General features: G+C 48.1%; 1 protein-coding gene across 1 annotated transcript; it reads right to left on the bottom strand.

Annotated features, from left to right (window-relative positions):
* Window positions 1–6259: 6259 nt before the first annotated feature.
* On the bottom strand, window positions 6260–8253 carry EDB91DRAFT_1344627 (uncharacterized protein). Its single transcript, XM_041325810.1, has 3 exons — window positions 8027–8253; window positions 7241–7966; window positions 6260–7188 (listed from the first exon to the last, which is right to left on the bottom strand). Exons 1-3 carry the CDS (start codon window positions 8120–8122, stop codon window positions 6400–6402), a joined length of 1611 nt encoding a protein of 536 aa, XP_041180916.1. The 5' UTR covers window positions 8123–8253; the 3' UTR covers window positions 6260–6399.
* Between the last annotated feature and the right edge of the window lie 5294 nt (window positions 8254–13547).

Genomic DNA, 13547 nt, shown 5'->3' with positions numbered 1-13547 from the left:
ATTAGTTATACCCGCTTTAGTTCAGCCCATTTTTCGTTTTCAGTTTTGTTTTTGTTCCCTTTGTAGTTGATGGGATGATGTAGATGTGTCGAGCGGGAGGGGTGGGGGCGATGTTACTGTTGATGTGTATCGTAGATTTTATAAATAACGATAAGATTGCATTGAACTGCATACTAAGTCCTATGTACGCGTGATGTTGTAAGTCCTATGTAGAGCTGTGATCTGATAAGATGAGACGCGATAATTCGGATAAGAGCCGATATGAAGCTTTGTACATAGCACGACCAAGACGAGTGAGGAGAGTATGAAGTTCATTCACCACGCTCAACACACTCCACTCGATCGCGTTATGGGTTTGCTCGAAAAGGTCGATCGACGCGAGACATATGCGAACCTGGGTTCTGACGTGACGTGGCGAGTTGTTGGAAGCGCTATATCTATGATCTGATAAGACACGACACGAAACAAAGATATGCATCACACACCTCTAGACCGCATACGCGTAAGTTATAGTGGGGCTTCGGACGTGTCCAGTCCGGGATAAGCATACGAGACGATAAATCCGATGGCGTCAGTCGGATCTTGTGCCCGATGACTGTAAGTATTAGCACCCTCGGATCACGTCTCGACCAGACTGGCGATTTGGGTGACGTGGCATGTCGTGGCGTGGTCGAGTCACCTCAGGGGAAATTCGAAAGATCATAGACAAGTAAAAGTCACAGTCAACGTGGGGGAAGAATTGTTGGTCGTGTGCCAGATAATTGTACAGGACCCCGGGGTTGGACTCTCGGATCATATCTTGTCATGGAATGAAGAGGGAATTTAGCCCGCCCTCAGAAGTGATGTAGCCCGAGCTGAGGGGTGATGGCTAACGTACTCCAGGCCTCATTCTCTATCCCCCTTGATCTCCTACGTCTATCTTGACTCCTTCGCCAGATTGACGGTTCGCAAGTCTATCAGACAGGTGGCGGGATTTTAGCTATTTGATGTAGCTTAAATATAACGTGGGGGTTGAGTGAGGATGCGAGGGGGCTCTGAAGGATTTAGCGATTAAAGTGGGGTTGATCAGTGAGATCTGATTTAGACGAGGGGTTTTTGCCGTTTATGCGTTCGGCTTTGGTGTTGTGGGGTAAGAGACCTACCCCCGCTGGAGTCGGGAGGGGTGGGAGCGCGGTTAGGGGCCGTGTCGCTGACGCGGCGGGTACACCGCCCCAGCTGGTATCATCATCAGACCAACACACGCCAAGATACGCCGCGCCCAGACGATAACAGATGACGCAAATCCGGGCAAACCAATTGGCCTGCAATGCCAGGATATGAGCCGGATGACTGAGGACGGCACAGGATCCGTGCACACGAGTCACAAAGTGTCGAACTTGGCCCGCTCCGCAGCACTTCCCAATGTCGTAACTTGCCCGTTCATCTAAATAAAAAGCAAAAATATCCCACAGATTATGGCAAGCGCAGTCATGGATTGGTAAGAAACGAGGCACACAGCCTGGCGTCAGCAGAAGCTTTCGCTGGGTTAAGGGTATGAGATCACCTAATATGTATGCAGGGTGAACTCAGGACTCAGGAGAATCATTAACAATGGAACAACGTAAAAAGGCGCTCGCTTACTTTTGATCTCGAATTCCTCGGCATATATATAAATAAACGGTGTGAAGAAAGAGGATGATTCTCGATTTCCGGGTCTGGTCCAGACAGTTGGTGTCAAAGTGTTGGTATGATGTGAAATATGACGTGAAGCGCCACCACGCCAGGCTGAAATGGATTGTATGAGCTGGGCTGATTGATCAGTTTGTAATATCTGACAGCACACAGTAATCACATAAGGTTGTAGGGGCTAGTTCTGTTGGTGCTTGCATGAACACATGCGTCTTCATATATGAGGGACTGATATCACGAGGCGAGGAAGTGCATTAATACACATGCAATCTTATGCAATGTGACTCCACAAATGCGCGAGCGGACCTTGGACACTTCTCCATCCTGGAATCCATTTCCAGCAGGCTGGATCCCGCGCGGTGGTTGCGCGTGCATACGCAAGCCACGATGGATGGAATCGATCGTATCGTACGTATCGTATCGATCAGACTGATAGGTATATTGTGCTTGGCCATAGTGAAGGATTCGATATGCCGTTGAGATATCCAGTATTCGTCCTTCTGAGTGGTGGCGTGGCCTGCATACAGACGGCAGGTCTTGGCGGCTCCAATGAGTGCACGCACGTGCTGGCGGCATTCTACGCATGGATTAAGGCATTACCCGAGCAGTCGGTTCCGACATGTGAACGCGTAGTACTCTCCTGATAGCCTCGTGGATGATGCGCTGTACGTTTGCTGTATGTTCAGCCTACCTTCAAGTCGAGAGCCTTCAAGACTGATGTGAAGGCGCCTTGTGCTGAAGCGGGCCTGAATATGCACACAATCATTCGAGATCACCGATCAGCTCCCACACGTATATGCGCCAAGCAATACCTTGCGTTATTTTCTTGGAACCTTGGATTCGTCGCAGAGAATGATGTGGGCGTGAATTACAAACGAGGATGAAACATGGCACCACCACAGGGGAAGTGTCAAGGAAACGCCACCCTCATGGTGCTTCACTGGGAACTAGAAGCTCTAGACATTCATAATGTAGGAGGCGGTCATTAATGCAATATGCAAGTGCCACGTAGATATCTGGCACGGACGGTCAAGTTAAAAGTTCACCCGGAGAATCGAACCTGTCGCTATCAGTGTTTCCAGTCGACTCGGTAATCAAGACTGCTGTTGCTGACCGGTTGGACCCACCGGGAAGGGGCATTGAGCGGGGTGGATAAAAGGATTTATCCAGCTGAAACATCTCGTGTAATGACGCCCAATGACGCCCATTGTGCTGTGAACAGAAGCATGGCATGTTTTTGACTCGTGCAATGATGTCAGGTTTTGATGCAATTCTCTTATATTCTCCGCCGCGCTGGAAAACATGCGCTGAAAGGCTGTCCAATGCGAACAATTGCAACGCGAGTAAGAATTGAACTCGGATGATTTTGCAACCCAGTTCAGGGAAGAAATGTTGCCTGGCCGAGCCATGATCCAGTCGCAGGTGGCCGAAAACGCCAAATAATGAGATGTGTCATCTTCCTGGAACGTGGTGATACGCGTCGACGCCCGTTGGAGTTTGTCTCGGACATATTTCATCCGTAGACGGAAAGGTGACAAGAATCCGTGGATATCTGTACTCTCCGCCGCGCTAGCAACAATGCATTGAATGGCTGGCCAAGGCGAACAATCAATCGCAACGCTCATGGGTAAGACTTCGAGTCAAAACTAACCGGTACCTTTTCTCCATGAGGCCCGCCGGGTGACTCGTGTGACGAAGACCCTGGTACGGACCAACACTTTGCGTATCGTCTACAATGCCAAGGCAGTTCCAGGACACAGTGATTCCGCGGCCGGACAAGTAAGGATGTCTACAGAGTGAGCCTTGCCAAAGAGAACGGAATCAACTTGTCTTCGTAGCGATCAGTAGATCACGAAGCCCTTTGCCCTGCCACAATATGTGAATATGTCCTATGGTCTTCAGCATGCCTCCGGCTAATTCCTGCGACACAGAATGCGATACAACGTAGAAGCAGCCTACAGTTCGCGAAACGGGGAGCGTATGTTGTCGAGCAGGAATAAAGTTTCGAATTCAATTCCGAAGCAACGACGTGTTGCAGCGAAGAGATCGATCTCATCTTCAAACAAGATGGCAGCGCAATGGCAGCGTGCACGGAGGAGCTTCGGTGACAATTCGGTGATGTCGACTGGCAAAAGGTTGAAATGATTATGTAACCCAGTCCAGGGAAGAAAATGTCACCTCTGAGCTATAGCTAGTAGCACGATCCCCTGCAACCCACAAGTACGTAGACAAAATGCCAAATAATGAGATACGACGTTTTCCTGGAACGTGGTGACGCGCGTCGCTGCCCATTGGAGTTTCTCTCGGGCACGTTTCATCCCTAGACGGAAGGCAACATGGGTCCGTAGATCCATCGATCCATGCCCGTCGTAACCTCCAACTCCTGCGTGATCGCAGTAGACTCCTAGAGCGATCGTCGAGATAGAGGGTCCATTCCCTCTGATCAAAGGGGGAAATTTGGGAGTCAAAAATTCTTGAACCGTCCATTCTCGTCTGTTCCAAGCGCACCCGCCAGTGCGCCAGACTTTGGATGAAGGCAGAACATCCGACGGGTAGACGTTGGTATCGCTCCACGCAGAGCTATACCCCGAATCGCGAGCAAACGTTTTCACAGAAAGACTGCAACTTCACAATACCGCCAACCGGATTCAACTTGGACACAAAGTCCTGGATGTCATTTAGCAGAAGTCTCCCTTCCAGTATCAACCCACGAACCACTTCCACGACACGAGAGGCAAGGGTATCGGCATTGGGACAAGCACCAGCTAGCCCTTGAACGCAGTGACAGCGTTACGTCCTCGTGTCGATTTGCATTGAAAAGGGGGATAATTTGAAGTCCCTCAATCGAGAGAAGAACTTGAATGGTCTTCGAAACTTTCGTTTGCAAACATGAATGCGAAATGAAATGCTTTGATCACGTCCTGTACCTGCTTTTCCGCAGAGGGAAATGCCCTCGGAGATACAGCCCGTCAAGCAGGGTTGCAACGTTGAATACTAATTCGGACTACTATGTCACCACGAAAGTTAGCTCCTGTCAAGACGATCACGACGGGACCCGGACGACATACGTCACTTACATGCATTATGAAACGCGCGGTCCCCGTCGGGTTTTCAGCTGTTTTCAGCCATGACAAATGAGCGATAAACATGGGCCTGTAGTTGTTGGCATCAGCGTTGATCTCTTGTATCAGCAGTTCTTCAGCAGTGAGCAAGTCCCCAGCTATGCATTGTGGGATGTCGTTCTTATAGCGAGGATCTGCCTGAAGCATAGATCATCGCATTGCGTTATATAAGAGTCGAAGGCGGCAACAAGCCTTGAAATCAGATTCTTGAGCCTTGGCATCAGAAAGACGTGACAAGAGATAACCGAGGGACGGAAAATCAATTATAACTTGACTTGTGGGACAATTGGTTGTCCAGCAAGCATCCTCGGGTAAGTATTCCCCACTCTAAGTCCTTCTCTTCGCAATTTCCGCTGGGGATGAGCTTGTCATCCGTGGAGAACTGACACAGCACGTCCGCCAAACTTTGAAGTGCTGAAATCCGGCGAAGGTTTGTTGATGCTAAGATTTACCAGCGACTGAGGCGGACATGCCATAAGATGCCAGCAGGGTTCATGCAGTATGCGGTCATATGGCTCTTCCATGACACTAAGGATTACCGACCTGCGCCTGCTGCCAAGTCAATTAATATTGATCCTACTCCTGCGTGGTAGAATTGGTAAAGCCCGCTCATGTCACAAGGCAGACCTTAGTAGGCGGCAACTTGCTGGCATTGCAGATAACATCTGTTCGAAAGGGTGATTTGCGAATGAGGGTCGAAGGTGGTTTGCGAGCGAAATCCTGGAGCTGTGTGGAGAAGGACCGCGAAAAGAGACCAGACTAGACCAAAGCACAGTCAACCACGAGGCATAAGGCGTAATACATAGGCTGATATTTCAGATGGATGTGTTCTTCCTACATCGTCATGAAGAACAATATTCGGCACATAAGAGCAAGGCGTCTTCCTACTGTCCCCTTCAGATTTATTTGATCCCACATCACATACTCACGAACAATGCGTTTCTCTTTTGCCCTCGCCGTTGTTGCTGCTTTGACAGCATCGATATCTGCCAGTGACGCTGACACTGGTGCCAAAAAATGACCTACCTTTTGCGTCCAAAAAAGCAACTCCTCACTCTGCACCGACCAGCCTGTTTACTGCGTGAGTGTGATTAGTTTGCGTCATGTATTTAACCACATTACTCACCGGCGTGGTAGGTCTACTTTGTATGCCAGCGAGCTAGTGTGGCAGTGAGTTGTGTTTCTGCTTTCACATTGGTGCAGTATGGTTGATGGCACGACACGTGAGTTATTAGTAGTTTGCTTCTGAACAAATTTTACTGCCGCTCAAGCCATGGAGATCTTGGAATAGAGGAAATCTCAAAAACTTGAATACATTATGATAGGATATAACTGAAGTACTTACGACGCAGTTTTTTAGTCTCGTTGTAGGCTTGAACACTCGTCTTCTAAACGATGTGTTTGTTACTTGATAGCGTTCAACCGGTTCGCAAGCTTTGGCGCAGTGAATGCGCATATCTTTTGTATACTGACGAGTCAAATTGATGTTACATAAATCTAGTATGTCACTACCATGTCACTATGATATCGCCCGAACAAAATCAACAACTAAACAACGTCGACAATCCATCGCTAGCTGATGGTAAACCAGCGGATAACAGACTTGGTTCTAGATGTCAATGACCTCAAGGTGATAATTTAAACTCTGAGTAAATCTGCGCCGCCAACTTCTCTTGAGCAAATAGATCCTATCATTATCGATCCATATATTCTCTAACTCGTCACGACGAAACTTTCTGTCCGATACAACCTCGACGTAAGGCAGGGACATAGTCAAGTGCTTCCAGGACCTGCCAGGGAACCCACCTATGTCTATCGTAGATGACTCTTTCACCACTCGTCCTAGACCTCGCCTGTTCGTTACAGCTAGTGGGCTGAAGTCCATTAGATGTAATGTATACTCCGTGAAACCAGTGCCTGGCGTGGTAAATGCCTGTAAAACTCGATTCTCACTAACATGAACTATGGGGCAATCATACAGGTGCTGAAAAATACGAATATTTGAAGGGCCCCAGTGGTTCCATGGTATAGGCGTTGTGGATGCCGTTGCGTCAAGATTGAAGAAAATCTTCGTGGAAATGATATAGACTTGACGCGGATCCGGGTAGCCCGCGATGAGGCATAGTAATCGGTGTTTAGGGTCTGAGGTGTACATCGCTTGTTGGACTTGCATCTGCGGTTGTGAGCTATGCTCAATATCATCCATCGGAAGGAGGCACTCTACGGACGGAAATGGGAAGGGCGATAGGAAGCACGCCAGCAATTGCGGCGTCTGGGACATATCATCGATCGAATAGAGCTTCAAATCGTCGGTGACAACGAGCAACCTATTGTCTCCGAGGAAACAAAAATCGATTGGATTAGGAAAATCGAGTGATAATGTGTCGCTGAGGATGCTCTAAACCGAGAATCAACTGTCAAGTCTTTCAACTATTCTGACCAAGACTTACACTGGATGTCATTGAGTGTTTCCAGTCCCAAATCTGCAACTGCCACACATGCACGGACCCGAATTCATCATCATCAACTTCGAACAGCAAGGAGTGCAGCAAAGCGATATGCCTCCCAAAACCCTTGAGCTTCCTAATACTATAGCTCGTATTAATGGGGGGGTACTCGTATCCGGGCACCGCCGACAGAAACAGTGCCTGTCCGGCAGCTTGGGGGTGAGCACTACCACTATCCAGTGCTCTAAGGTCGATATAGAGGGTCTCATTGGCGTTCAACAGAACTCCAATATCATCATGATAGAGGACCGCGATCAGGTTTTGCGCTGGGTCCATGAACACATCAAGACTAACTGCGTGGGGAAGTGGACACAACGCCCCTATAGACCAGTTGCGCTCGATTGTTTGTTGTGAGGGCTTTGGTAGTATTGGAAAGATCGTGGCCAAGGAGTGTCCATCTCCGCCCCGGGTCCGGGCCCACGAGTGGAGATGCCCATCAGTGACAATTTTGTGATTAGAGAGCTGCTCCTCAGGGACAGGGATTGTTTCGAAAGAGTGGATGTCAAACTTGAACCATGCATGAGTTTTGTCCCTCAAGAGTTTTAGGCGCTTGGAAATCGGTGTGCGGGCATCCGAGTCGGGGACAGGGAGCAATTGTTGGCCACTGAGTTCAACTATGTACTGAAGCTCTGAGGAGGATGTGTACGTCTTCCGAAGGGCCTTACATACCTACGAGATTACCATCAGCATCTCGGACAACAATAACATCGATCATAGACTGTGACTCACGGATGTACAATGAAGAATATCTCGGTAAGGAAGGAAGCTCAGAATGTAAAACTGGAGTTCTTCAGCAAGAGACAGGAACCCTGCTTTAGACTTCATTTTGTGGTTTCTCGACAACCAGATGCTTCGTTGTCGAATTGTAAGTAGTCAAGACTGTCGTCCCTTAACCGTTACGCCAAAAGGCAGTGATAAGGAAAGCTCACGCTTCATTATCGCAGACAGTATTTATGGAACTCACTGGCAGGTAAGCCAACGGGCTTAGTACACGAATTTCCTCATCTCACGTGACCCGGCGATCAGTGTGCACCCAAATTCAATGAATGTTCGCCTGTTTTGACTTTCGAGCGGCCCCGTCGCAATCATCGTACTTACTATCTTGTGAGTAGCAAACAGCCCATCTGTAGTCGTTCCTTGCCTCGGTCGATCCAAGGATGGTCTCGCTGATCTCAACATTCCACACTCTGAATGTTCCATCGAGCGATCCACTCATCTGGACTCCGGGAGACAGACCAAAGTCCCCTTGCGTCCCATCCATTTTTCAATGACCTTGCATGCCTCGATATTCCACAATATCACTGCGCTATCTTCACTCCTGTTTGCTGCTTTCTTGCCGTCTGGCCACAATACTGTGGTGGGTATTGTTCGTCCTTCCAGGCCTCCCCGATCCGTGTGCCGCTTTCCGAGTTGCAGACTCGAAGTGCCGTCCCATGAACTGGTGATGATCAGCTATTTGACGGGCAAGCGCAAGGGGCCATAGACTCTACCGGGCCCCGGTGTATCCTTCCATCCTTTGGTGAGGCGCTCTCGCTGATATTTCTTGCTTCGCAGGAGCAAGGAAAGGGTTAGTTTTTTACTCGCGTTTTTTACTTAACGTGCGGTGTAATTTCAGCTGTTCCCTTCGAAAGCCTTACCAATGCTATCACTTACTCACAGTTATATCACTAGCATACCTGCGGAATGAAACCTTCGGCGGAACAGAAGTTTTGTTCAATGCACATGAGGGAGATCTTGTCGGAGTCGTCGTCTTTCATGCTGTATCCACAGCATGGCCACTGGCTGTGCAGATCAACCGCCCCAGTCTCGTTTTCTGACTATGCTTTGTTTACAACGTCCCAAAGCCCGACAAGTCCCCCTTGCGGATCAGGAACATGACCACTTCTGTTGAGGTTTCTACCTCAGAGAAGTCGTGTGCCATCAGGAACCACGCAGTCCCTCCCTGGATGTCTATCGCGCCGAATACCGAATGCAGGCAACGTCGCAGATCAGCGTGTCTGAGTCAACAACATTCGCATACTGAGTTTTCTTGTGGTTTACATGACATCCATGTCCATCTAACATTTCTGAAATGTAGGCCGTAAGTGAACTCGGTCGAATATCACCCATTCTATATCTTCTTCCTGTTGTCTCATTGACCTGTGGCCAGCACTGCTCCATCGCGCAGTGCTGGCCACTGGTGCATCTGGATTCCGGATAAAACAGATCTTCGAACACTCGAATAAGTGTAGTGCTTGGAGCGATGGGTTACGCTGCTTTTTCCACCATTCTGGTCGAGGCATAGGGATCGTGAAATTCCTACTCTTGAGGTGTGTATACTGATCGTTGTTATGCTACTTCGCAGCATCAGTCTTACTAGACGTCCAAGATATGCTACTAATTAACCTCCTTATTTTTCAGAGACTGCCAGGTTATCATTATATGCTTTCCCTAGATCTAGCCTATGATAATCAGGGTTCACGCATTGTCTGACAGACTGTCACATGTTTCCATCAATTCTCTCCCAGCGAAGTATTTCCTTTGTGATGGTTCATTCTAGGGGTTTTGCCCTTTGTCTCTACTATAGTTTTTGAATTATGACCTATCGTTGTCGGACCTGAGGCCTGAGTTCCGATGCTGAGGGTCATTGTGCCTCAAACTTGTAGGGAGTGGTGGGTCGACCCTTTCCCGCCCATTATTTGAACGAGAACCAACGTGCCAAGTGCCAAGAAACACCAAATGTGACAAACGAGTACTACCTACATTAATATTGAGTGATCCAATCATGAGGGGTTCGGGACGTGATCGAGGGCTCAGGTGTCGCGGCATTGAAGCTTGTTTGTGTAGGTACCAGCTTCGCTGTTTCAACAAACACAACTTAGTGTTCAGAAAATACGAGTACACCACGCACGCGTCTGCAAGTTCGTGACGCAAAACGTATCATGCTGAATGTGATCGGGGGACAATCCTCAGCTAGTGTTGTCACAAGTGACAGGTAAGGTGAATGGATGTTCTAGAATTCGAATTGTTCCAGTCTCAAGTGAGGGCTACGTACCTACTTCAAACGCAGAATAGTAAATTCTGCTACTGCAGCTTAATATGTAACTCACTGTAAGCAGAAGGAGACAAAACAACAAGTTGATCCGTCCTTGTTGCGAGCTGGCATTGATAAGGTGATATTTTGTTCCGTGCCAAATTGCCAATAGACCTTCGCAAGGTAGATCTTAGGTGGCAATCTGCTGGCATTCCAGATATCATCTGTTCGAAGGAGGATTTAAGGTGGATAGGTTCTTCCTACTATCCCTTCAGATCCATTTTTCGAATCGCATCCTCACAACAATGCGTTTCTCCTTTGTTCTCGCCGTTGCTGCTGCTTTGACAGCATCAATATCTGCCAGTGACGCTACCAGTGACCATTGTGCTTTCTTTTGCTGGCATGATAAGGACTGCGCAGGCTGCTCACCGCCTAGTTTCTGCGTGAGTATAAGTAGTTTGCGTCCTGGATTTAACCACATGGCTCACCGGCGTGGTAGGAAATATTTTTGTGTTTCCTCAAACCTGGGTAGGGCTTCTTTTATGGTGCGTGGCAGAGGTGGTGGTGAGTCGTGTTTCTGCTTTCACATCAGTGCAGTATGGTTGATGGCACGAGAAGTTGGCTGATGAGTTGACGAATCTTCAGAACAAATTTTACTGCCACTTGAGCAATGGAGATCTTGGAATAGCTCTAGGAAATCTCAAAGACTGGAATATATAGAATGTGACTAAAGTACTTACGACGCAGTTTTGTAGTCTCGTTGTAAGCTTGAAAATTCGCCTTTAAATGTTGCGTTTGTTGCCTGATGGCGTTCAGCTGTTCGCAAGCCCTATTGCAAGCTTTGGCGCAGTGGATGTGCATATCTTATACGCGAATGTAGATTGGTCATACTGGACTCGGACGCAATTTTATATATTGATGGCATTTGATAAAAGCAGTTTGCGAACTTCGAAGTAATATGGCATTTTCGGTACTCACTTATTCTGCATTCTTACAACAAATTTATCAGTGTAAGGAAAGAAACGAAGCGATTTCAGCAACTCGGAACTGGGAGCCACCACCCAATAATGAAGTCATTTGTAATGAATTCCTGCGGGCGTTATGGCATGTTCCATCGCGTTCAATAGCAAATTATTAGAGAACTTGTAGGACCGTCTGGTTTGAGATTGAGGGAGAGTGCCGAAAAACTGATAACGATGTCACGCTGGATGGCAAGTCATGTGCATAGGACTTCACCTGAATTACTCAATCCGACATTGAGGTAAAAGGGCGACTCCTCCGCGAAAATATCGATATCTTGAAGACCAGACTCGGAAGAGCGCTCGCATACGTACTAGCTATACGTGTCCAATGAATGGTGAAGGAGGTTTCCTGTAGCGATGGACCTGCTATGTTCTTCGAATATCCACTGTCAGGGAAAGCGGCTGCTCCACGAGAGCGATAGCTTCACAGTTATCCTAATCCCACCCAGGATCCCACAAACTAAGTGCGCTTTGTTTCAGTCTTTGCTGATCCATCGATTGACTATGACGCGTGCGGCGTGACTGATGAAATTTCATCGATTTCCTTTTTAGTAGAGAACAGGTTTACCCCAACGTTTCGCGCGGCTTCTCGTTCCGACATTGTCGGCATCGGGGAAATATTCGGTGACGAAGCAGAACTAGTGACGAATGATTGGAGAATGCGGGGTTGACAGCCTGGTAGTGGAGCCTCGGTCCGGAGGTAAACTGTGGGCCTGGGGTTGTTACAGCCATAGCATCAACACATTATGACGCGTCACAGTTTGGGTCACGATCATGAAGAATGATGGACCGCTGCCAAATATCCTAGATCGCAATTGATGGTCCTTGGCGGCTTTGAAAGAGAAGTCCTTTCTATCGGATCACTCCAGAGTCCAAAAGCAGCTGGCTCTCCACGGACAGTTCTGCTCCTGTGGAGTTGCAGCGCGCTTTCTGCTAATGGTTAGTGAGTACGTCCCAGTCAGGATGATGTGTAAACGACTGACTTTGGGATTTGAAGAGACTATGAACGTGCTAGTAAAATCATCTGGTCCTCGCGAGTCAAATACGTCAGAATATATCGAATCATAAGCCATATAAATCCGCAGAAGTACTAACTGGAATTCGCTTCTGCCCGGAGGGGATTGCTTGTTCAAGTGAATCATGCAGGCGCAAAGGAAATACGACCATAGAAAATGCAGCACCATGAAATGATAGTGGGGAGTGTCTGCGGTGTCACCCCCCGTCATCAAGTTTCTATTTACACAGGTTATTCCAATAATCTTCTACGCACAGAGGAGACCGTCATTTTGAGGTCTTCGTGTCATAGGAGGCTAGGGAGATCTAACCAAGTGGGGTGAGAGGCATAATCCATTTTACACGACCCCGCCAACCGTAAGGCACTTGAGTATATGTCAAAACATGCTCAGCGCGGTGCTCGTCCAACGTCGACACAAGGACTGAATAGAATTCCTAGCGCGTGTATCGTACCTGTTGCAGTGCAATCAAAGCAGCGTGTCCCTTGGAGTGTGGTGCAGAGTCTACGTAGGGTAGCAAACAAGATTTTTGAAAAAGAAACATGTAGCGGAACAAGCAGGATATACAATATCACGGTGGAACGCAGGAGGGTCATGGAGAACTGAGTGAGCCAATAGAGAACGTTAATGACGCACGAAATCGGCACCTAACGTTGACCGTCTGTGTATTGAATAAACACACAACCAACCCAGAGCAAGAAACGAGTCCAGCATGTTAGAGAGTGAGAGCTAAGGTAGCGCGAGCCTCAGTCAACTGTAAGAGAGACTCTAATTCCTGTAGACTAACCTAAGGTAGCGCGAGCCTACAGGGACGCTAATAAGTATCGTGTACAGTACAATGTGAATGGTATACGCACCTCAGTCAACTGTAAGAGAGACTGAGGTGCGAGGACAGCGTTTGGCCATCTTAAGTAGCGAAGAGGAAAAATGTCAGTAACTAGGGTGAATGACGTGCAATGACAGATGACAGTTAGTAGATATATGCGAGTGGAACCGCTAGATATATGTAGGTGAGACCGGTCCGGGTGCTCTGACGGATCACCTTCCAACACAGCATCCGGCCTGTCTTATGGTGATATTAAGCTGCGATGACGTTCCAGTTGCAACTGCAGTAGTGCTCTGCGATGTTCTCATGGATTGCTGCATAGTATGAGTATTGGGAGGGCGAGTGGAGCTGGCAGCTGTCTTTTCTTGCGTGATAG

This window comes from Suillus paluster (assembly GCF_016628075.1).
Source record: "Suillus paluster strain FC165 chromosome Unknown EDB91scaffold_8, whole genome shotgun sequence".
In the NCBI taxonomy this organism is placed as follows: Eukaryota; Fungi; Basidiomycota; class Agaricomycetes; order Boletales; family Suillaceae; genus Suillus; species Suillus paluster.
Note: the sequence above shows the minus strand (reverse complement) of the source record. Positions and strands in the feature narration are given on the sequence as shown.